The sequence below is a fragment of the Moschus berezovskii genome, chromosome X (genome assembly GCF_049115385.1).
Source record: "Moschus berezovskii isolate FMDL1 chromosome X, NW_MosBer_1.0, whole genome shotgun sequence".
NCBI lineage: Eukaryota > Metazoa > Chordata > Mammalia > Artiodactyla > Moschidae > Moschus > Moschus berezovskii.
Genome location: NC_142488.1, coordinates 113953770 through 113979388, shown reverse-complemented (window position 1 = coordinate 113979388; position 25619 = coordinate 113953770). Strand labels below are relative to the sequence as shown.

The 25619-nt window shown below is 40.4% G+C and overlaps 1 protein-coding gene across 3 annotated transcripts in view; it reads right to left on the bottom strand.

Moving 5' to 3' along the window:
- Window positions 1-25619, bottom strand: part of GRIA3 (glutamate ionotropic receptor AMPA type subunit 3) — a 314305-nt gene that overhangs the window by 61584 nt on the left and 227102 nt on the right. For all 3 annotated transcript variants that reach the window (XM_055437923.2, XM_088834231.1, XM_055437921.2), the window contains 3 exons: window positions 23897-24103; window positions 11965-12341; window positions 1219-1417 (listed from right to left, as the gene is read on the bottom strand). In XM_055437923.2, coding sequence (XP_055293898.1) covers window positions 1219-1417; window positions 11965-12341; window positions 23897-24103 — 783 coding nt within the window. The remainder of the gene's footprint in view (window positions 1-1218; window positions 1418-11964; window positions 12342-23896; window positions 24104-25619) is intronic.

Genomic DNA, 25619 nt, shown 5'->3' with positions numbered 1-25619 from the left:
CAGAACTCACTCTGCTTCAGGGAATGAAAACAGTTTTTAGTTAATTTCTATAATTTCAAGAAACACACTCCTCCTGGTTTCCTGTGAAACAATTGGATACATCCCATGATAATACACATATAAATACATTTCTTACTGATTTCTTAAAACATGCTGGCTTAGAACCAACATTTGTTTACTGTGGACCTTTGAAGAAAAGTCATTAATTATACCTGCCATCTGATAACTCGATTTTTGGTTGGAGAGAATGACTCAACTTTTCTTTTCTACCAACTACACAAGTGGCTTCTGGACCATTGTTATAACCAGCTACCTGGGTTATAACAGGTAACAGTTAGCAGGCAGTTGTATGTATAGAATGGGTCAGTTTTCTCAGTGAAGCCACCATGTTTCTCTGGTTGGGGCAACTGAATAAATGCATGAGTTCTTAAACATTCCATCAATAGCCTTTTTTAAAGACCAGTTACTACACAACAAAGATCTTGATGTTTTATGTAAAAGTGGTTTGTCCATTGTACTATCCTTGATAATGTTCTATCTCCTGTCTTCTTTCTCTTCCGTGGTGCTGATGCTTTACGAACTTTTGCTAATGAACAACTTGCTTCCCCTACTAAGATTGGGCCTATGTTGGGTCAGAAAGGGGTCAATAAATCTACTCAAGAAATTAAAACAATTATCAGCTTCCCTGAAAATTGAATTATCTGCATGTACAGGAATGCTTGAAACAACTGTAATACATTTCAATAGAAAACCAATGTATAGAATAGAATGTCATTTTATAGTCCATGATTCCTCAGATTCTTAGTCAATCACCTAACTTCAGTGAACTGCTGAGACATAAAATCACTGCTTTTGTAAAAGCTAAAAAGGAGAACAGATATTTAGTTCAATGCCTTCAGTATTCAAGTAAGGGGACCAAGGCTGACAGAAGTTAAATGACCTGCCCAAGGATAAATAGTCACTTGGTGGCAGGGTTCGGATTCCAACCTGCAAGTTCAAACTCAGTGCTCTTGCCATGCCACTTGTGAGGTCACACACGAGTCTTAGATCTAAAGGATAATGAGTTAGGTCATCAAGCAAGTAGTTCTGTCTTTAAGATGCTCTGCCTTGATAATATTTCCACCCTTTCCCAACCCTCCTTTAAAACACCATGAATCTGCCTTTGTGAGCAGGTGGTAAAATAAAAACCAGCAGGCCCAATTAACGAAAAGCACTTACTCTGAAAAACTCTTTTGTTGAGCCGGAGTCCAGGGTCCCATATGCAATTTCAGTCTGCTTAGCTAAGTCTTCAGCACTCTCTATGGGAGAAACCATCCTCTCCACAGTCAAGAAAGCAGCGAGATTGGCAGTATAGGAAGAAATTATGATCAGGGTGAAGAACCACCAAACCCCTCCAACAATGCGCCCGGAGAGTGATCTACAAAACAAAACAAAGACCCATCCGGACCCAGAGGGGCCAGATTTGTTTACAAAATCCTTATCTGTATTTTTGGGAAGAGGAATGGTTTCAGTGGAGCTGATGAAATCGAAAAGTCGACGATGTCAGGGGATGAACACATTAAACAGAATGACACGTTGACAACAACACCGCATGACATGATGGCACATGCATAATGCTCTTCAGGCCCCTACAGGTTTCAAAGCAGGATTATTTATTTAATCACAGGAATAAATACCTTCTTTGTGCCAGCTCCTGCTTGGATATAATCATTGTACTTACCTGATTCTCTTCCTGTGAGCCTTGCTGGGTTCACCTGGTGAAGACTGTTCTGTTTCCTTTAAGGCAGGTGGTTCCCAGCCTTGCCTGTACATTAGAATCACCTGGGACCTTAAACCTCTCATGCTCAGGCCCAGCCAACAAAGAAATCAGAACCTGAGAGATGCAACCCAGATGTATGTATTTTTAAAAATCTCTCCAGGTGATTACAATGTGCAGTCAGGGTTGAAAAACACTGATGTAAGGTGATGTCATGGGAGACACAGAGTCAAAAAACCTTTATGTATTTGAGGAGAAATGAGTAGATGCTAGTAAACGAGCATTATTCACTGTGAGTTTAACACATTTACTACAGACATTGGCTTTCTAGTGAAGTTGGTTAACCACAAGGCAAGGGGCCATGAGATAATATTTATTATTGTCTTCATATAAATGGCTAATGGGGCTCAGGAGTTTTGATCCAGGGATTGAAACTCTTCCTTTTAAAAACTGAGACTAAGCATATAGGACAGGCTTCAAGTGAAGCTGGAAACTAGTTGTGTAATAGGATTTGAGAGGTACTAAAACGTTGGTCTGTACGCTCCCTCACCAAAATAACCAAAACAGATAAAACCGTCCTCACTGATCTGCTCTAGACATTCTTACTATTGGAATCATCTTCTGAGCTTTCTTCAGGAGGCTTGGTCAAAATGTCACACTTGACTTCAACAGCACCCATCCTCAATCACTCTGGACTAGTATATCCAGTTAGTGGAGAATGGGACAGATGATGCGTAAGTTTAAATCAGGGAACGTCTTGTTCTTGAATGTAACTATGCACGGGCATTACTTGGGGTGTTTGTTAAAATGCAGATTCCGAATATCCAAGTGCTCAAAAATCTGGACTTCTTAAGCATCACTGGTGATGGCAGTGGTCTGCCGATCAAATTGAGAAATACTGTTCTTTTCCATCAGTGATTCTCAACTCTGCCTGCATATCAGTGTCATCAGGGGAGCTCGAGACAAAACCCAATGACCAAAAAATAAAAAATGCCTGGACTCCACCCCAGATCAATGAAATCAGAATCTCTGGGGGTTGGGCCTAAGCACCAACATTTTAAAAGTTTTTTTTATTTATTTTTGGCTGTGCTGTGTCTTCCTTGCCGCTCAGGCATTTCTCTAGTTGTGGTGAGTAGGGGCTACTCTCTAGTTGTGGTGCGTGGATTTCTCACGGTGCGTGGGCTTCAGTAGTTGCAGCGCACAGACTCAGTCATTGCAGCTCCCTGGCTGTAGAGCACAGGCTCAGTAGTTGTGGTGCATGGGCTTAGTTGCTCCGCGACATGTGGCATCTTCCTGGACCAGGGATCAAACCCGCGTCTCCTGCATCGTCAGGTGGAGTCTTTACCACTGAGCCACCAGGGAAGCCCCAGCAGCAGCATGTTCATAAAGCTCCTTGGGTGCAGCCAGGATTAGAGCCATGGTACTACATCATGAGAGTACCTGGGGATAGGGTCTGTGGGAAGTTAGGGGTCAGTGTAAGAACCCCAAATGCTTAAAGATGGATATAGCCTTGTCCTGAGAAAACGTCACCTCCTTTGCAATGCTGCTGAAGGCTGGCTCTGTGTGCAGAAACGAAATGTGGTCGCTAGGTTTCATGAAACATTGCCACATTATTCTGAGGATAGTTCTGCTCTGTGGCATAGCTCCATCCTGGTTAGGCTGTGTTCTCTCATGCCCAGAAAAGCTCACAGGAAAAGAACCCGCTCTGTCATAGAGTCAAGAATAGGCGTAGGAGCCTGGCACCTTTCCAGGCTCTGTGGGAAGAGGGCAGCTCTGGGCTGAAAGCTGGCAAGTCAAGCTCTTCTCTTGTCTGTACACGCATTCTACCACTTGGAAGCAGAGTTAAATTCCTGTGTCCCAAGATAACCTTTTTTGAGCCTCTGGGAAAGCCAGTTGTTTTAGATTTTACACTCTGATCAAATCATTTTGGCACATGTTTTGATAAATAGTATTCTTTATTGATTAACTGTAAAAAAAAAATGACTTGGTTTTTTTAAAGCCTGTAATTTCTCTTGGTCCCTGGATGCTTCAAACAACCCATATTTATTTCTGAGTGTAACCACTTTTAGTTTTTTGGCTGTGCAAATCTGCTTTGAAACAGATTTTTTCTAACTAATAGTTATACTCTCTCAGTATTTCACCTGAAGAGGTAAAAACATCTGGATGAGTCAGAAAGAATGTCACACTTCCAAATGCTAAAAGTATATGGAATATTTCAATTATGAATTTGTACCTTTCATAGTCTTTCTTCATTCTTGACATAAACATTTCATTTATTCTGGGCTGATCTGACTCTGGAAATAATTTTTCTATATAAAAGATGAATGTTCAAAGTGGCATTTGTAGTAATAAAAAAAATAATAATAGTTAACACTTAAGCACTTCCTATGTGCCAGACTCTGTTTTAATTGTTTACATGTGTCAACTCTTTTAATCCTCCATCCCTGTGCTTAAGTCATATTTTACAGATAAGAAAAGGAGGCATTCTACAGATAAATAACTGAGGCAAAGAGATGATAAATAGGAAATAAATCATCTAGATGTACACAACAGGAAAGACATGCCCATATTTTTATAGTATAAAATATTCACATTTTGTATAAGAAAATCCAGAATGGTGGGTAGATTATAGAAGGAGCAATTTTCCTACAAACTCTGAGAAATACCGTTGCAGGAAAACCAAACATGTTTGGGTAATCATTGTTTATTATCTATTGTTCATTTGGAATGGAGCTGTGAATGCCATCCTTATTTGGGATGATAGGGTTTTATGGAGATCAAGGGGGAAACTGATTTTGGAGTATTTCCAGAATCATGGCTTGGTATGGAAAGAGGTGTATTCTGCTGCTGTGAATACTAATGATAGTTTTTGTATTATCTATTTGAAATGTGGAGGATAACGCAGTAATTTATGGAAATGACATTTGTGTCATGCTATTGCAGCTAATGGACTATGACTGTATCTGTGTGATCTAAAATCAAGCCTGCACATCATAACCTGGTTATTTTGACCACCTTAATAGGTGACTCAGATAATCATGTAGTTGATCCATATGACGCAGCTGAAATTGTCTGTTGACATGACTGAAAATAAACTTAAAAAGCAAACTGATCTTTTTTGTGACCTCTTGTCTACATGGTTATTGATTTTGGCAGTTATGTAGTTAATACTGAATAGACCTACAGTCGTAGAGAATTTTGGTGAATATCCACATAGAAATGGTAAAATAGTATCCACAGGCATCCGCATAGATGGAAAAAGGAGCTTCCTGGGAATCAGCATTGAATGCACTCAGCATTCTCCCCTTACGACAGTAGTAGCTTTGACAAGAGTCTTGGAATTTCTACCACTTTCTTCCCTTGTATGACAGTGATGCCTAAATCATTTTACGGAGAATGTGTGCAGTGGAACTAACTTGGAAGAAGCTCTATAAAAATCTTCACATTTCCCTTTTCTCATTAGTGAAACTATAGCCATTTAAACCCACATTTCACATGGAGGCTATATAAAAAGTGACTGATGGGTCAGCCCTATCACATTTTTAAAAGGATCCATTAAAACAAGACAAGACTTTATAGTTGAGTTAGAAAGACCTGTCATTTCTCAATATCTTTCCTTCCATTAATGCAGCTTCGACATGCTTAACATTCATTTCAAATAGTTTTGTTGCACAAGATAGATTTGGAGGTTAGCATAATGAAATGACTGTAAAATACTGCACACTTAGTATTTATATAAATGTGTTAAAGGAACATATCATACCTTTTGAAGGAATGTAAGAGGAGGCATGAAGTTAATGAAAGGAAATAAGAAACAAGAAAAAGACATAAAAACATTGCAAAATAATACACAATGCTCCTATTATCTGTAATCAGAAGAAACTAGAGTTTCTGAGTTAATAATAAAATGTATTTTATGGCCTCTAAAATGATAATAAAAGTGAGCAATGTGCTGTAACCTTCATCCTGTAAGTAAATTTTGAAATCTGCATTTTACTAGCTTCATAAGATGAAGAGCTGGAACTGCAAACTGCTTCTCCTTTGCACAAACTCTTCATCATTCCTTTGCTTCCTTCTTTCTTCCAAAGTATGCGTCATTCCTACACTCCACTCTATGACAGATTTTTTTTTAAATGTGCAGAATCAATCTTCTGTTCTTCTATTCTTCTCTGATGGGGCATAACTAACCATCTCCCCAAAACTGAAAACTAGGGCTTTCAGGCAGAAAAGACATGAAATAGTTGTAATAAAAAATCCTGCTATTACAATTAATTTATTATCATGCCACTACTGCTTTGAAGTGAATTTACAGTAGGATTGAAGACCCTGCTCCTACATCAGTAAAGGAAAGGTTATTACTTTAAATGGAGCCCCCGAGCTCCTGTTATGTTTGATCCCATTCATTTTTACCCTTTGTTTATTTTATTCCTCTGCACATACTTTCTATTTTAAAGGAGGATCTGTATGTCAGCTAACCTGGAATGGATCCTCTGCCCGCTTCTCTGAAGGACTGACATCTTCAAATCTTAACAGGACAATAATGCTCATGGAATAATGTGTACACAGCGACCAAGTTCAAGTTAGCGTGTTCTTTCCATTTTCTCTGTTGTCATTCCCTGGAACCTTGTATCTTGAACTTGGCAGGCCTTCAGATGTCCCTGCAGCTCTAGAGAAAGTCAGCAGGGGGAGCATTTGTCTGGGAGGACTCAGACTCTGGACTGCTTAGCAGTTCTATCAACGTTTTACAAAGGAAATACATTTCAGATTAAAAAAAAAATTACAACCACCTGTCAATATCAGCAAGACATTGCAGAATAATACAACCAAAATATTTGCAAGTGGTGTAATCCTTAAGGAAAGCCCGTTAGGGGTTCAAAAAGGGATGTTGTCAGTTACTTCTCATCAGAAATCAGCTATCTGGCACTGACTACAATTTCAATCGGATTCCTAAAGAGGATTAGGAACTAAAATGCAAATGCAATATGAACTATTGGTATTTGTGAAGCCAGCATGGTTAAGAGCAGCCAGTTTAAAAAATGATAATCGTTACCATGTATTGAGAACTTACTATAGGTCAGGCACTATGCTTTACATTTTATCGATGAGGAACTGAGCCTTAGATTTAGTTACTTGTCCCACGTTACAAAACAACTAAGCAGATTGTGAATCTGGTGAGACGAACTCCAACACCCACATACCTAATCACTATGCTCCCTCCATCTGGCTACACCTACTGGCTATCTCCCCATGCCCCAGTCAAGGGGGAAGGTTGAAGGCAATCTCCTCATACTTTCTTCTCTTGACTCCCCTAGAAATTCATTTGTGTATGAATACAACCTTAGCTTATTACATTCATTACTCTCTCTATAGGTGATTCGGTCTCACCTGAATTGGTCATCCTGAACAACTGGGGTAGTTGAAAATATCAAACCTAATTGATATAGACTCTCTCAGCTTCTAGGTTTCTGTTCATAGCTTTATTTGATGGCAATGGAATCATGCTCAGTTTTCCTGGTGATGTCTCATTGCTGATTTCCCCATCTTTTACTTTGAGTGAACACATGTTCAGTAGCATTCTTAAATGCTCACTGCCTACTTTCTTTAACAGCCAGCTGTTTTTTTCCCTGGAAAACAGCTCTTGGGGCTGAGCATGAGGGAAAGAATGGAACAAACAGTGTACCATTAGGTCGATAGTGGGAGGCAGTGTGTGGTAGTGGAAATAATTGTACTGCTTGCTGGCTCTTAGAAACCCCATGACCTTGGCTTCCATGACATTATCTCTCCAGGCACTATTCCTTTGTCATGATGTGAGAAAAGCAGTATGAAGTGGAAAGAGCATGGGTTTTAGAACTAGAGTTGGCTTTGAATACTGGCTTTGTCATTTGCAGGGCTAGGCAAATTGTTTCACCTGAGCATCAACTGCACCTGAAAAATAAGTATAATGCCCACGTCGTGGTAGTGTTTTGAGGATTAGAATTCACATTATAATACAGGTAAAGTGCCCAGATGCAGAGGGAACTCAGAGAAGGTTGTTGTTCCTGGGCCCTCAGTAAACAGAAGCAGTTGGATTAATTTATCTCTGAGATTTCCTCCTGCTATGATATTTGATAATTCTACTTTAAAATGTTGTCTCTTATAATGCCTTGAATTGCTTCAATTTTGAGAAAAGCCAGAGTGTACAATGCTTGCTCACATTATGGGCTTGCTGGAAAGTTTGCATTCTAGGTATGGCCACTGAACAGAAATAAAGTATCATGCTGGCATTCACAGTGCAATCAGAGTGCAACTATGTGATTATTGGGAATTTCTAAATCAATTAATAGAAAAGAACTTTACAGTGGGATTTGCTGCACAAATATATAACCAGAAGCATTCTCAAGACAAGGAGAAACATGTTCCCTCCTTACTTGTATATAATAAGTATGCTAACAAGTATAACATATTATCAAGAGATTTAAAGATATAATTTCTTTTGAAGGACATAAAAGACATTATTGAAGGAGGAAGTACTCATATGGTAGAAATTTTAGAGTTTGTAAAGGTAATAATTTATTACTCAAAAGCACAGTAAGGATAATACTTGTTACTCTAGACTAGTGTTATTCCCTAGGCTGTGTTCCCCATTGCCAGGTTGAGTTGCAACCAGCATTCAGAAAAAAAAATAAACAGAATTGTGAATATCAGAGTGTATGGCACACTGTAAGGGTAATGTCTGGTGAAACTTGTGTTATGTACATATATGTGTACTGAGTTGTGTTGGAAAATTTATTTCTGACTGAAGCCCATTCTCAAAACATTTGAAAGCCATTGGTTTATAGGACAGTGTCTAGTGCAGAATAATAAAATCTGTACCTTGAAAAAAGTACCTGATATATTTCAGTGCCACAGAAGAGCCACAGCTAAAATTCTGCTACAAAAAATTGAAAATAAAGAATCTTTCCAGCTTGTCATTTTTATGCCATCATTTTAAGTTATTACTTAATGAGGCAATATGCATAAATACTTCTAAAAACAAATGGCCCTTTAAGGGTCCGGTTTGAGTATGCACAGTACTATGCAGCACTCCAGTGGGGCAATCACAAATTTAGTTTAGAAAATTCACTTACAGAAACCAATAAAATCTCCAACCTTAATAAGTCTTTAGCACTGCCTCAACACAGATTACCAGTCATGTTAAAATCATTCAATTATAGGATCATCCAGAAACCCTTGTCTCTTGAAGTGAACATTAAAAAAAAAATCAAACAAGAAAGAAGAATGAACTCCCAGATGGTATCACAAAATGACACACATTCTAAGCACAAAAGGAACAGGGAGTGAAATAATTTGGAAAACCTGACCAAGCAGATGGAGGGTGGCAAAAAAGAATGACTTAGACAAATGAGGCTTGACCCACACATGTTATATTAAAAAACTTCTGAAGATGGTCACCAGTGATTTATACTATGAAACTTCATTTTAAATGAAGGCAATATGCATAAATACTTAAAAACAAATGGATAATCCGTTTGTGTTCCAAGTGGATAATCTCAAAATGAAGTGCTCTATAAAAACATGGTAGGTGACCTCCTGAATCCTAGTTTAAATAAAGATCCCTATTGCCAACCAAGGTCCGTCTAGTCAAGGCTATGGTTTTTCGAGTAGTCATGTATGGGTGTGAAAGTTGGACTATAAAGAAAGCTGAGCGCTGAAGAATTGATGCTTTTGAACTGTGGTGTTGGAAAAGACTCTTGAGAATCCCTTGGACTGCAAGGAGATCCAACCAATAGATCCTAAAAAAAAATCAGTCCTGAATATTCATTGGAAGGACTGATGCTGGAGCTGAAACTCCAATACTTTGGCCATCTGATGCAAAGAACCGACTCGTTGGAAAGACCCTGATGCTGGGAACGATTGAAGGCAGGAGAAGGGGATGACAGAGGATGAGATGGTTGGATGGCATCACCGACTCGATGGACATGAGTTTGAGTAAACTCCGGGAGTTGGTGATGGACAGGGGGGCCTGGCGTGCTTCAGTCCATGGGGTCGCAAAGAGTCGGAGACGACTGAGCGACTGAACTGAACCAAATTAATACGTTTGTATAATTGACTCTGGTCAGTATTTGGATTCATGTTCAACTTTACCAAAGCTAAAGATTTTATTTAAGAAAAAACTCATTTTTTCTGATTATATGGATGTTACATTTGCTTATAATATTTTCTGATTATGAATCCCCCACCACATTTGTTTAGGTGAGTCAACACTTTAAGTGGGTGAAGTCTAGGACATTAACATTCAATATCTTCAAAAGCATCACTGAGATAAAATATGCATACCACAAAATCCACCAATGTCAGTGTGCAATGAATGAATTTAGTAAATTTAGAGTTGTATAACCATTGCCACAATCCAGTTTGGGACCATTTCCATCACGCTGAAAAGTTCCCTTGAGCCCATTTGTGGTTAATGTCCATAGGGATGGGACTAGGGTGAGGCAAGTGAGGCATTTGCCCCCTACACATTATTGAAGGAAGTGCCCAAATCTCATTAATCAAGATAAATGGCATTTTATTACAGTATTTTTTTTTTGCAAAATTTTTTAAAAATCAAGATTAATGCAAAAATTCATGATAAAAAAATAGCAAATTTTAAAATAAAGACTGGATCTAATCCCTGTGCTTGTTGTACTCAGCCTCACTTGCCTTACCCTAATTCTGATCCCCATTTTAATCCCTCTCTGCTCCCTCCAAGGCCCCAGAAATCATTAACATGATTCCTGTCTCTTTTGATTTGCCTATTTTGGACAAATGAAATAATATAATATGGGAAAGTCAATAAATGGAATTTAAGAAATGGAATCATATGGTATGTGGCATTTTGCATCTGGCTTCTTTCATTTAGCATCAAGTTTTCTAAGTTCATGTAGTAGCATGTATCAGTCTTTTTTTTTTTTAGTTGCTCAATAGTTTCCCATTCCAAATGTGGCATGGGTATACCATTTTGATTATCCATTCATCTGTTGATGGACATTTGGGTTTCCACATTTTGGCTATAATAAATCAAGTTCCTACGAACATTTGTGTGCAAGTCTTTGTGTGGATACATGTTTTCTTTTAGGTAAATAAGAGTGGAATTGCTGAGTCATTTTAAGTATATGTCTAATTATAAGAGACTGCCAAATCGTTTTCCAGTCTGGCTGTAGCATTTTGCATTCACACTACTAATGGATGAGAGCTATAGTCATTCCACATCCTCGTTACACTTAGTACTGTCTGTCTTTTTGATTACAGCCATTCTAGAGGCTATATAGAGGTGTCTCACTGCGATTTTAATTTGCATTTCCCCATTGACTAATGATGGTGAGCATCTTTTCATGAGATTATTAACCACTTGTATGCCTTATTTGGGAAAATGTCTATTCAAATCTTTCATCCATTTTTAGATTCAGGTTGCTTATCTTCTTTTCATTGAATTGCAAGAGATCTTTCTATATTTTGGATAAAAGTCCTTTATCTTATCAGATGTGTGATTTCCTAACATTTTGTCCCACTGTGACTTGTCTTTTCATTTTCTTAATGACGTTTTTTGAATTACAAAAAGCTTTGAATTTTGATGAAGTCCAGTTTATCAGTTCTTACAGTGGATTGTGCTTTTTGTATTCTGAAAATTCTTTGTCCAATCCAGGGTCACACGGACTTCCTCTTGTGTTTTCTTTTAGAAGTGTTGTAGTTTTAGTGATTAAACTAGGATAAGGTACTACAGTGAAATAGTTCTAGGCAGTCAGAGAGCAAAATGAAACCTGGAGGACCCTGAAAGGGGAAGGTAGAGTTCTGTCTTCTTTTAAATTTTTTCTAGATTCAATCTCTGGACAAGTGAGAGAATGTTTTAGCTCAATTAGGAAACCATGCTTGTTTGATCTGATCAAGATTTAGAGTTAGCTTTATCTGAATAATATCAATATTACCTGGCAATGTTTCCTTTATCCACAGTTCAAATGTTTGCTATAATACGTATGACTAGATGATGCCATAGAAATGCATGAAAGACATTCAAAGCGACAGTGATAACACACTTCATGGATGAAAGCAAACAAAATGGCTTGATGATAATTTGTCATTGGATGGAATGTTAAAGAAATCTGGACTTGAGATGAATGAATACCAGATGTACATGAATGGATCATGACCATAAATTGCAAGGAGGCATTGGGTATGGCGTGGAAACAAACCTTGGAGAAATATCACATCCTTGCTGCATAAAGGCACCCAAGGAAAACCAAAGACTGTTAAATATTCCAAATTCATTTGGAGGATCAGGAGGGCTTTGTGGGTCACGAGGTTCCTCATTGTTGTCTTCCAAGTGCCATTCATAAGGGCTGAATCTGCTGACGAGGAAAAGAACTACGCTGACTCCAATGTAAGCAAAGACAATGCACATCCAGATTTCATAAGCCAAGGGATCCAGAAACGAGAATACGCCTGGCTTGGATTTCTGAGGCTTCTTTATCATAATGGAGATACCCAGGCTCATAAATGGCTTTGAGAAATCTATGACTTCTTCACGGACCAGCGTTATAGTGAGTGGAGCGACAGCTATATCAGCCCTCTGGAAAAAAAAAAACACACATACATTTTTTTTTTACTATTAGAGACAATATTTCCATTAGTCATTTGCCACTTAATATACCTCTTTGGTAAAAATATAAAGTATTAAGTCACCACAACCAACTGATTTGTCAGTCCTTTGGTTAGACAAGTAGTAGCATTCAGTGGGTCTGAAAACACTTGACGGAAAGGACACTTTGTCCTCTGAGGCATATTGACTTAGGCCAACTGATTCCATTTTTTTTCCCTAAATTATTGTTTTGCTACTTTGCACCTCAACTTGTACTCCCTTGTTCTATATCACTGTTTCATTTTTATACTCTTATTTTAATGTTCATGTTCTTATGTCTTATCTCCCTTACCTGACTGGAAATTCTTGTGGGAAAAGTATAATAGTCTATACTTTTTATATGTGCCTCCCTCCTCACCATGGCGTGCCACACAGGACCATAGTACTCAGTTTAATACTTGAGTGTTTGTCATTATTCTTCTTGGTTTGAGAGTATATCTATAAAAACATTGTCCTTTAAAGGCAGGAATTCAATCTCCTATTTTTGTATTCATCACTGCAAAACATCCTAAAGAAATTGTAGATGCATAAAAAATAAGCTGTTGATTATTGACTATGAAATATGCAAACATGAAAGAATTCTTCATGGGCAGAGCAGTTATTAGAATACATATTAATTTATAGAGTAAGTCATCATTTCTAGTGATAAATATCAGTGTAGTACTCACATGTACTGGAGCAATAAAATAAATGTGTCAGGAGCACACTGCATAATTAGCTCAGGCAAAGGCAATGTTTTTATATTAGTCCCATGAAAACAGGCACTAAGAACTTTTACACTTATTTGTCTTCCACCATGGTTCCCTTACATCAGTAGTAGGTTTTAGTCTGGAGCCAGGCCTTAAAATGCATAGTTAGAAAAATGCTTCTAAGAAAGAAAAGGCTTTGACTGGTATATCAGGTATAAAGTGAAAACACCAATTTTGATGATAATTTTTTCTATGTTAAATAGTTATGCCTTAATATCCCTACCTTTAGGGGATGAAGGATGAAATCTGAGACAGGGTGTATCTTTTAAAAAATGATGTTTTACTGCTGTGATGTACACATGGTGACTCAAACTGATTAAGAAACTCTCCTTAATTAATTAAAGGGGAAAGTCAGTAATAAACAGACAGCTAACACGGGTTCAGTGCTTACTCTGTGTGAGGCGCTGTGCTAAGACCCTTATGCATATTGAATTCTCGTAGCAGCCTTGAGGTTGGTACAATATCCTTCCCATGTTAGAGAAGGAGGAAGTGAGGCACTCAGAAGCTGGGATAGGACTCTGGTCTTCGGATGCCAAAACTCACTCTTTTAACCACCACAATATTCTAATTCCAGAGATACTTGCAGATTTGTATTATATGTTAATTTACATACAATAATCAACCTCAGCCAATGACTCTTGGGTTCATTCCAGTGCATATCTGGAGTGCCTATTTTGTACCAAGAACTATTCCTGGTGCTAGGGGTGAAGCAGTAAGCAAGACAGACAAAACCTCCTGCAGAATGTATGCATTTACTGAAGCCAATAGCCTGCTGACCAAACTAACCTTGATGGCTGAGTACCATCTCAAACTCAACATTTCTAAACTTAAATCCATCATCTATCACTGAAATGGTGATTCTTCTTTAAGTCTGTGAATGATGATTTTTCCACACATTTCCCAGTCCCTAATCCTTACCGGGCCTGCCCTCTCTGTAGATGATCTTGCCTCTTCCTTTATGGAGAAGATGGCAGCCATCTGACACAAGGTCTGTCACCTCAGTGTCTTTCTTCTCCTCCTCGACCTATTGTTGTATCCTTTTCCATCGCTTCTGTCATCCCCATCACACAAGAAATAAACTAAGATTTAATCAACGTCTTCCTTGCATCTCATACTCTTCTCTCTCTTAAAACTCAGCTCTGTTTATTCTCTTTTACTATTTTTCCCTTGTCAATCTATTCCAGTGGTTTTCAATGTTTGATTCCTTGACTAGGTGCATCTGAGTCACCTGGGAACTTGGTAGATATACAATTCTCAGGCCGCACCCCATGTTCATGACACAAGAGACCTGGGTGGGGCCTCAGGTGGCCTTCCAGGTGATCCTAATGCTTGCTGTAATTTGAAAACTATTGACAGATCCTATTCACTTAACGATTACCTCATACTCAGGTAATTCTGTTTACTGACAAAAAAAGGAAACAAAAACCACTTATTTTGATCCTACTTCCCTTTTAACCATATGAAGTCACTCCCTCTTGCCACCAAACTTCTTGAAAAAGTCACCTTTACTATCTCTTGATTTTAACACAGTTTCTCTTATTAAACACCTGTGCTTGAACTTCCACCACCCCCCCAGCCCTCCAATTTAGTGAAATTGCTTCTTGAACTATATACCTGGTAACCAAACTCAAAGACCTTTCTGCAAATGATTCATATGACACCACTGGCCTTCGGCACTGTTGACCCTCTTGACTCTGATACTGAAGACTATAAGTTCTCCTCCTACCTTTCTGAAAATTCATTTCCTGTATTTTCTTCCTAGTGCTGCTCTCTCAATCAGGGTGTACCTTTGAACCCCTGGAGTCTATCATAGGCCCTGGTTTGGGGATAATTAATGAAGGTTTGTGGAATAAGCAAGACTCTTCTAAGGTTCTGTTCTTCCCTTTCTTCCTTCAGTATAATTGCCCATGGCTTCAACTCATCCCTCATTGCAGCTAACTCCTGAATCACCAGTTCCACATTTCTAACTGGAGGAGAGCCAAACACAGATTTTTATCTATTTCACTCTTTCTGCCTGGGGCCAAACCAGTCGTAGAAACAAAAGCAACTGAAGAGGATAGTATTGGCCAGAAAGCTAGTGGGAATTTTTGGCCTGAAAAGAGCTTTCTCATGCCAAGAGAATTTACAACTAAAACCACCTTCTATTCCTGCCAATGTATTTCTACCTCCTGCTAAGAACATGCAAATACCCCATTAGTATCATATCCTATTTGGTCTCATTTGATTTCATTACTTCATTTAAGTCGTTTTTGATCTTTAAAGTCAAAATCCTGGGTAGTTCTAAGAGAAATGGCCATTTTTTTGTTTGTTTTAGAAGGAAGCACTAAGGGACATTTTTGTGAGAAAATCACTCTGGATTGAAATTAGGGGGATTGGGTTCTTTTTCAAGCAGGTCAAGAAAGGATTTTGAGAATCTTGTCACCCTTTAAGAGAACAAAACCTAACTCAGTAACTGAAACACCCACTAGATGATAAGCACAGCTAAATGCCAACAAGATGAGGCTAGATAAAGTGGGGCTTCTTGTCTGGCTCCCAGGAATGTGGAGCAGAAAGAACAGATTCCCAAAGAAAGTCATTTTTAGTTTGAAGTACCTTTGAAGTTGATGTGGGCTCGATCCCTTGGTGGGGAAGATCCCCTGGAGAAGGATACGGCAACCCACTCCAGTATTCTTGCCTCGAAATTCCCATGGATAGGGAGAGGAGCCTGGTGCACTATAGTCCATGTGGTCTCAAAGAGTCAGACATGACTGAGGACACACACACACACTTTTGAAGTCACATGAGACCACAGGAAGAACCTGCATCCCTTAGGCACTTGCCTTTTCTCTTCAGCTTGGCTTTTTTACCTTTACTGAATTGTTTCTTTCTAAGGAGCCTTTTCAGAGGTAGCAGAGTTTGTTTGTTTTTTGAGGATGCTTCTTCAACAAAGAACAGTATTAAATCTGTGCTCAGTTAAGCCTCACTGATGTGGACGACGTGGCTTCAAAATGAGGATTCACCATGCTGAACCTTAAAAAAAGACCTATACAGGGACTTCCCTAGTGGTCCAGTGGTTAAGAATCGGCCTTCTAATGCAGGGGACATGGGTTCGATTTCTGGTCAGGGAAGTAAGATCTCACATGTGAAGGGGCAGCTAAAGCCCATGTGATGTGACTACTGAGGTCACATGCTCTGGAGAGAAGTCTATGCACCACAGTGAAGATCCTGCATGCCTCAACTAAGACCCAACACAGCCAAAAAGAAAAAAAATAAACATTAAAGGAAAAGACCTTTACAGGCAGAAATAGTAATAGACAAAGGGCAAGCAAAGCATGTGGAAGAAAGCTTAACCAGTAGAGGAGAAGGGAGCTGCTGATCAAGCCTCAGGATAACTTACTTGGCGGGAGACCCAGCAAACCCTCCCATGTCTTGTATGCTTGGTGAGAACAACTCAGCAGCAGGACCATCATATCAGCTCATGGCCAGCCCTGGAGAAGCCCTTGACCCCTGTCTCCCTTACTCCATATGGAAAGACTCTTGTGATGGCTGCTTGTTTCAGAGCTCCAGGCCTGCTTGGCATGACTGTGGAGCAATAAACACGCTGATTACAGGAAATGGGGAGAAGCAGGTAACCAACTAGTGTCAGAAAAGACCCATTCAGCTCTCCTGGGACATGCACATGCGTGGGAAGGCCATTTTCAAGGCAACTTAAAGATTTAGGAGGCTATCATGAATGAAAAACTGAAAAAGGCAACTCTCCGAATAGCATTCCTTTCCTGGTCTCTGTTCTTTAGGAAAGCCAGCTGTGACTGGGAGAGTGTTAACAATTCTCCATGGGGCTAGGGCGCCCTTGAAATTTGGAGGCAGTAGTGAAGTATTGAGTTGGCCAAAAAAGTTCAGGTTTCCCGTAAGAACTTACGAAAGTACGGACTTTTTGGCCACTCCAACACCTCACTTGGGGTGTCCTGAATCAGTCCAGCATCCTTTTGTCCTCAAGTCTCTGCCTGTGCTAGTAACGGCAGTCAGCAGGCCATTTTCAGAAACCTAGGTGAGTAAGTAGGTGGTGTGAGAGAGCTCTGGCTGATGGACAAAAACCAGCCAATGGAAAGGGCTCAGAGTGAGAGTTTGCTTGCATCTTGGCTACTTAAAAGATATTAATCAAGCGGCTTAAGAGTAGCTGTGTGGGCTCAGTAAACACACCAAATTAGGTTTGATATTTTTTTACTCACCAGTGGCAAACCCAGAGCAACTGCATTATTGGAGAGGATTTAGCTTGAGGGGATTTATAATCCTTTTCATAGGTGGGTTGCCAAAGTCATAAATTTCATAAAACTTAAAACCCAACAAACTCATATGCATATGGCAGGTGATGCATTTAAGAGTCTGACAGGTTGAAGACAGAAATGACACTTGGTTTAAATGTCATTTAAAACATTTTTTTTGAGCTGAAAGGCTTATGTTATAGCTTAATCATCCGAAGATCTGATACAAAACTTGTGACACACCTAGAGACACGCATAAGCAGGAGCTTGTCAGCTTTTAAAGCATTTGCTGAAAGCAAGCAGGGGAGTGAGATGAGAGGTGGAGGGTATGCAATGCATTGGCATGTAGTGTATAAGATATTATACATCACTGAGAGAAGAGGCAGACGTGACCTGGCCCCTCATCCCTGTATCAGCTGTAAGGTTCTAGTAGCCTTTGGCAGACAGGTTGTTTGGAAAATTTTAAATGTGTCAGAGAAAGGAGGGGAACAGAATCAAGTTAGACAATAGGAATATAATTGCTGCCTGTTGGGGGCCAGGACTGAAATGGTTTTATTGACTGTACTCTATGGGATATTTACTATCTGCAGTTGTTGGGATCTGGAGAAAAGTATGCTGATGCTGATGCTGATGCGTCACTTCAGTCGTGTTCGACTCTGTGCGACCCCATAGACAGAAGCCCACCAGGGTCCCCCGTCCCTGGGATTCTCCAGGCAAGAACACTGGAGTGGGTTGCCATTTCCTTCTCCAATGTGTGAAAGTGAAAAGTGAAAGTGAAGTCGCTCAGTCGTGTCCGACCCTTAGCAACCCCACGGACTGCAGCCCACCAGGCTCCTCCATCCATGGGATTTTCTGGGCAAGAGTACTGGAGTGGCTTGCCATTGCCTTCTCCGGGAGAAAAGTATGAGGTCTATTTAAATCTCTGCAACAACAAGCAGGGTCACAACAGGATCTCCTCATTTCTTTATCCAGAACAGATGTCCCAGTCTGGATCTCTTGGTTAGGACTCCTTGTCCTTGGGGAGCTCAGAGGGTTAAAAACAAAGTGAAGATAAAGGAGTATCCCTGGAGCTGGGTAAAGGCCATGTGAGACTAAATTTGGGTGGAAAAATTTCCCCACCCAGCCTGCGCAGAATGGCAGACTTCCATGCATCATTAGTGCTCCTTCCTTGAGTTCACAGGCCTCATTTGAAGGAGAGGGGTGCTTTGATCAAACCATCAGCCCTCCTGCCAAAGCCTGCTGTAATCACCTGAAGAACAGAAGAGAATATTTGGCATCTGTTACTTCACCCTTGCTTCTCTGCCTTTTAGCTGGAAGGACAGATCGACTTTCTGTCTTTCTTAATGGAAAATGAATCTATCTTAGGATAGTGACAACCTCAGAGATAATTTCTCCTAGGGAGAGAAATGTCAGTGTGAACAGCATCTATAAAATTGCCATTCGTCCTGGGACGGTGAAGGAGTCTGATGATACTCAGGGGAAGTGACCTGAATCACCTGTCCTCCACTCCATCTCCATCCCCAAGCTCTCTCTGCTCTCTTGTAAGCCAGAGGTGCCAATATGAGCAATATTTTGTCTGGCCTTTCCTTTCCTTAGTTTTTAAGTGCTTAGAACATAAGGAACATGGCAGTTGCCCATTGGGATATGTCATTTTGTCAGTTAGGACCTCAATTTCCTTCCAGCCCTTGTCCTGACTCTCTTTTTGTATTAGAGCATGAAAGTGAAAGAAAAAGAAAGTGAAGTCGCTTAGTCGTGTCCGACTCCTTGTGACCCTGTGGACTGTAGCCTACGAGGCTCCTCGGTCCATGGGATTTTCCAGGCAAGAATACTGGAGTGGGTTGCCATTTCCTTCTCTAGGGGATCTTTCCAACCCAGGGATCAAATCTGGGTCTCCTGCATTGTAGGCAGACGCTTTACCGTCTGAGCTACCAAGAAAGTCTCTCTTCTCAAAGGGCAGAAACCCTCAGCTGCCAACCTGGGTTTTCAAATATTTCAAGTGATAAGTAGAGCTGTGTATTACATTATCCTGGTGGCTATAGATAAACAGGATGAGTATCTCAGATGGAAAAGCTCATAATCCAACTAGATTGTAAGCCCCTTGAAGGCAGGTGGGATTATCTTGCTGTAAGCAGACACCCTTAGTAAACTGAGCCAATATGACTCAGTGGACAGAGTGCTGGACCATGAGTCATGAAACCTGAGTTATAGTCTAAACTCTGCCATGCTGTGTGGTTTTGTGACCTTATCACAATCCCCACTATTCCTGTCATTCCTGTCTTATATCAGGCCTTGGTTTCCTGGTTTATCCAATGGGCAGTTATAATGTTCAGTCCTGGCTGGTGTCCACATTTCTATGTAAAATGAATGAGAAAGTAGGCTAAAGGATATCTAAGAGCCCTGCTAGCAACACATGCTATTTGGGAGCCATGCAAACTTGTGGTCTATAGGCCACAATTGAGCTGGGGACAACTGCCATGTGGCGATGTTAGAGACATCCAGCTCAAAATCAAAACTTGTAAAAGCAGGAGGAGAGTTTCAAGTCCATAATGTTCTGAAGAGCTTATATAATGGGGGCACATTGTGTCCTACTGACGCTTGTTTCAAAAATAACCTTCTTAGAGATACAGGGTGGCCCAAACATCAACCTTGACTTGATTTTCTTTAAAGCGGGGAAAAAACCATTTAAGACTCATCCGAAAAGAGGCTGATTGGCCTCTTTCTTCTTTAACAAGATTAATTCATTTTGACTCTTTCTTGAGACTTCATAGCAGATACTGAAATCTCCTTTGCAAAGCTTTTTCTCATCTGTCTTTCTTCATTTTTTTCCTATTCTGATCTGTTTGTACATACTGAAAGTCTAAGAGAAAATGCCCTAAAGATAAAGCACTGTCTATCTGTGTAGTTTTGTGTTATTTCAAGGAATACTTCCATGTTCTCCATCCTTTTGCTTATTAAGCACTTAGGGAAGTCACCGAGGAGGGGAGTGTATGTTTCTGTCTTTCTTTTTCTTAAGCAACTTACAAACTGTAAGAAATAAGTGCCTGCCAGAAATGAGTGCCTGTTCTCACTTTTCTCCATTTCAATCATTGATCAAGAAGTTGTAAACTTCTCAAGGCTGAAAGATGAAAACTTCTAAATGAAGGGGAAGACATACTCAGTTTAGGTCACCCTCTCTCACTGACAGCTCTCACTCTAAGCACAAGAAGAACATCCATTTTTCACAGCCACACGCCTTAGAGGAAAGTGGAACGTGGCAGTCCACTCATATATAGGTTGGTCTGCAGTCAGTTCCTGGGAATCACCTTGTGTTATACTCTCAGGAAGCGCCAGACACTTGTTCTAGGTTAGGGGATGGAGGAAGACATTTCTTAAGAGCATTCCCTGGCTCTTGCTTTTATCTTGAGTAGAGAGCACTAGATTAAAAAAAAAAATGGGTAGGCTCCTCCAGGAGAACTTTTACCTAGTCAGCAGTCGAGAGCTGGTTCCTGAATTACTAAACTAATAAGGGACTTGCTAATTCTCAAGCTTCCTCACTCACACATACACAAATTGGAAAGAGGAAGAGAAAGTGGAGATTAAATGGGTGCAGTAGAGAGTACATGTCTGAGGAGAAACCAAAATGCAGGGAAAAAACTGGTCTTTGAACAACGTCAGGAAATCAACCTTGCTCCACATCGCTGTGTTAAACGTCCTGTACAATGCCAGGAGGGCACTGAGCTATTTACAGTGCAGGACAGGTTTTCTATTGAGACAGTAGAGAGCTCTGGCAATTGAGCCCTGATGGGCTGGTAGAGTCCATGCCAGTTACTCTGCCCTAGTAGAAACAGACCCTAAATTCCTTACCAGGCTTCTGTGGTCAAACACTCTCCCCGCTGAGAATGGCTAAGGAACCGAGGGCCTTTGCAATACCTTTCAACTATCTTTTAGGATGGGATGAGTCTGCAGCATGTTGACTGTTAGGCAGTAGAGGGTGATGCTTAACACAGACTTCATAGTCAGAGACCTTGGTTCAAATCTCTGTGTCAGTACAAGCTGTTTGGTCTTGGCTTCAATTTGTTTCATCTGTAGAATGATGTCAATAATATTTTGAGGGTTAAGTTAGATAATGCTTGTAAAGCATTTGGCACAATGTTTGGCGGTCAGTAAATATGCAACAAATGGTAGCTGATAATAATAATAAAACTGTTAGAGGTTTACCTCTCACCATGAACTCCATTTAGTGAATATTGACTGGGCATTATTACATGGCAGGCAGTGATTCATTAAAGCAAAAACTGAGCATCTCTTATGTACCAGGTAATGTGCTAAGGAGCAGGGGAGAGGTGTGAGCAAGACAGGTCCTCTTGGAGCCTGAGTGTTGGGCAGATGAAGGCAGATGAGAAACAGAAGACTTGATCACCAACTTGTAAAGTAAGAAGAGATGGTTCAGGCCTTCCTTCTCAGGGTCTTCAGGAAGCCTAATGAGTGCTTTGTGACTTCCTCATAGACCTTAGAAGTTCTTCTTTCTCATAACTGGATTCACTTGCATCGTATCTGCAGTTCGGCCCTGCCCCAATTCCCAGGACCAGCCTGGACCCAAGACCAGAGACAATTGGCTCCAATCTTCCCAGCTGGAGGCGGGGGGCAGCTAAGGTTCAAACTGCTTGCAGCTAGTCTGACTGGAGGATGGTGGCCTAGTTTTGTTGCTTGAGGTCCAATCTCATTTTAAGCCTTAATTCCCTTTTTGGGACCCTTATTTTTAGAAATGAGCTTCCACCTTTGTGCTTGTTCCTGAAGACCTGTTCCAAAAACTTATTTAGCACCCCAGTACTATCTTCCAGTTGGAGAGCTACAGCGTATTATTGTTTCTGATTTCTGTCTCTAGTGCTGGAGTCCCTATCCTAAACCTCAGTTCAATAGCTCACTTGGACATTTGCTTCTTGCCAGATTCTTTTCAAATGTCTACCCCCTAAATTTCTCTGCTTCCCCTAACCTGTTGTCTAGGCAGGGACTGGTCATTGCAAATAATAATTGTCTATTAGAACTAAACCTCTGGCAGCACTTGGCTTAGTTTTCTAGTGACTAGGTCATCCAGTGGGTGGTTCTTATGCCCAGTTTCACTTGTTTCCATATGCCTCACTGCGTGGCCCAAGATCTGTCATTTCTAATCAAAGACCTTTTTAAGTTAAGCCCCTGAGAAACTCTGAAAATACTACTGCACCTCCTTTAAAAAGCCCTAGCAGTATAATTCTTCTGTACTTCACCCATGGGCAAGCCCTTGCCAGAGCCATTTTGTTCATTCATGAATTCATTCATAACATATTCATTGGACTTCCATTATGTGTCAGGCCATGGGATATTGAAATGAACCAGATATGGCTTCTGTCTTCAAGGAGTTCATAGTCTAATTGGGACAGCTGAACTCATAATACAGATTCAAAAGTTCTACATGTTCTAAGTCGCTTCGGTCGTGTCTGATTCTTTGTGACCCTATGGACTGTATAGCCTGCCAGGCTCCTCCATCTATGGGATTCTCCAGGCAAGAATACTAGAGTGGGTTGTCATGCCCTTCTCCAGGGGATCTTCCCAACCCAGGAATTGAACTCCCATCTCTACTGTCTCCTGCATTAGCAGGCAGGTTCTTTACCACTAGTGTCACCTGGGAAGCCCAGTACTATAAAGAAGCAAAAAGCAGGGGCAGCTAACCATACTGCAGATGGGTAAGTGGGATTAGGGAAGGCTTCCTGAAAGAGTTGACATCTCTGAATTCTGAAGAACTGGAGGTGGCAGTAGCTAGAGAAAATAGGTGAAGGTACTCCCAGGCCTGCCTTCAGGGAACAATGCATAGTTTGCTATAGTGGAAGATTGAGTGTGAAGGAGGAAGAGGACCAGATGAAGCCAGAGAGGTAGGTGGGGGCCAGAAGACAAAGTGCCTTCTTTGCTCTGCTAAGGAATTTGAATTTTCTCCTGATTTCTGAAGTGAGAAGTCACAATAATGCAGATTTGATTGGCCAGGGTAAGAGCAGAGGTAGGCAAGCCAAGTAAAGACTGTCAAATGGTAAGAACCATAACTAAGATGACAATGATGGGACTGGGAAGTGTATCTGGATTTGAGAGCCAGAAGAGTAGAAAAGAAAGGACATGGTGACTGGTTGGATATGAGGGGAGTAATGAGGAAAGATGATCTGCTTGTTTAGGCAACTAAGTGGGTGGTGATTCTGCTGCCTGAGACAGGAAACACACAGGGATCAGATTTGCAGTAGAGGGAAGGCTGTACTTAATGTTGCCAAATAAAGTTCCCCAATTCCTCTTTCCTTTTAGGAAAATAAACGTGTCGCCCAAAGGATGCTATTGACAAGCTACTTTTACAGAATTCAACTGTAGAATGAAATGCTTTGCATACAGGCCATATAAAGAAGATACAATTGGATAAGCATTGCACTTGAAAATTAAATTCATCTATCTTGATTAGTTGGAAGGCATAGAAGTAAATGAAACCAGAGTGGAAAAAACTTACCCCATAGACGAGTTCCCCAACCATGCCATTCCATATCTTAGTCTCCGGATCCCTTGCACCGTATTTCCCGTCACCGACAATGGACAATTTGTATTTGATCCTTACATGTTTGGCTATTTCATAGGCTAAATCTACACAATAGCCTTCATATCGCTCATTTCCTTCCAGTTGCTCATGGTTCTTCTTGTACATTACATATGGTGATTCCTTTGGGACCAGAAGAAAGATCAATGGGTTACTCCTATACATTTTTCTAAAAGATAATAAATGTAATAATGAAGTTTTGTTTCTCTGTGGCTATTGAGGTTTGGCGTGTTAAGAGAGCTTTTAACAATGTTTCCTTAATAAGCAGAAGAGCCTCGATCGACTGTTCATGGGGGCACATATTCCTTGGAGTCCTTAATCAATGATTTAAAGAAGTAGTGAAGGATTTAAGTTCTTTTTGAGGGTTTGAGGGAAGAATCAGTTTCCGCCTAGAGAGTCTTTGATTTAGTCGAATTGGACAGAGGTATTTCCCACAGTTACATGAAGGTGAACTGCCTTTGATTTCTTGGGATTTACCATGTCAGAACTGCAGCCAGCCCTGGCAAGCCCTAGGGAAGCACTGTGATCTTTGTGAGGTCAGGGTCTGTAGCTTATTCATTTTTATATCCTCAGGGCCTAGTACAGTACCTAGCCCAAAGTGAGTATTTGATTTGTATGTTTAAATGAAAGGTAAACTTTAGCTGAATCTCCATTCAGTTAATCACAATTTCAGACCTAGTGGAATAATCATTTTCAACCTGGGTTTGGATTTCATTCATAAATGAAACATTTTTAGAAAAGCATTTCAAAATAAATGAAAATATTATTTCGTGTCTCAGTAGTGCTTTAAATTTTTCAGAAAAGCTTTACATGGTGAATATTGCCTTGAAACTTCTTATGACATGAGTTCCGTTCCGTCGCTCAGTCGTGTCCGACTCTTTGCGACCCCGTGGACTGTAGCCTACCAGGTTTCTCCGTCCATGGGATTCTCCAGGCAAGAATACTGGAGTGGTTTACCGTTTCCTTCTCCAGGGGAATCTTCCCGACCCAGGGATCGAACCCGGGTCTTCCGCATTGGAGGCAGACGCTTTAACCTCTGAGCCACCAGGGAAGCCCACTATGACATGAGTAGGAGACTATTATTATGCCTATTCCACAAGTTAAAAAATAATACAACTTGAGGCTCAGAGAAGTTGCGATTTGTACCATTAAACTCAGGATAGTGACAAGCCTAATATTAGAGCTCTGACCTACTCTTTCCTTTTGTCTTCTGCACAATGAAGTATTCTATTTCAGGTCTAGATAAAGCATCAGTCCATGGTATAGGGTGTTTAAGAGGATTATTATTGTTTAATTGCTAAGTCATATCTGACTCTTTGCGACTCTATGGACTGTAGCCCACCAGGTTTCTCTGTCCATCAGATTTCCCAGGAAAGAATACTGGAGTGGGTTGCCGTTTCCTTTTCCAGGAGATCTTCCCAACCCGGGAATCAAACTCGAGTGCCCCTCATTGGCAGGCAGATTCTTTACCACGGAGCCACCTAGGAAGCCCTTGTTTAAGAGGATAATGACATCTAAGACTGTTTCAAATTCCCTATTCTTTGTCTTTTTGAAAATGACATTCTTTCATCATCATGGCAAGATATTTCAAAAGGTTCCTAAGTTGACATGTTGAAAGTTTCCACTGTTTGAACTCGAG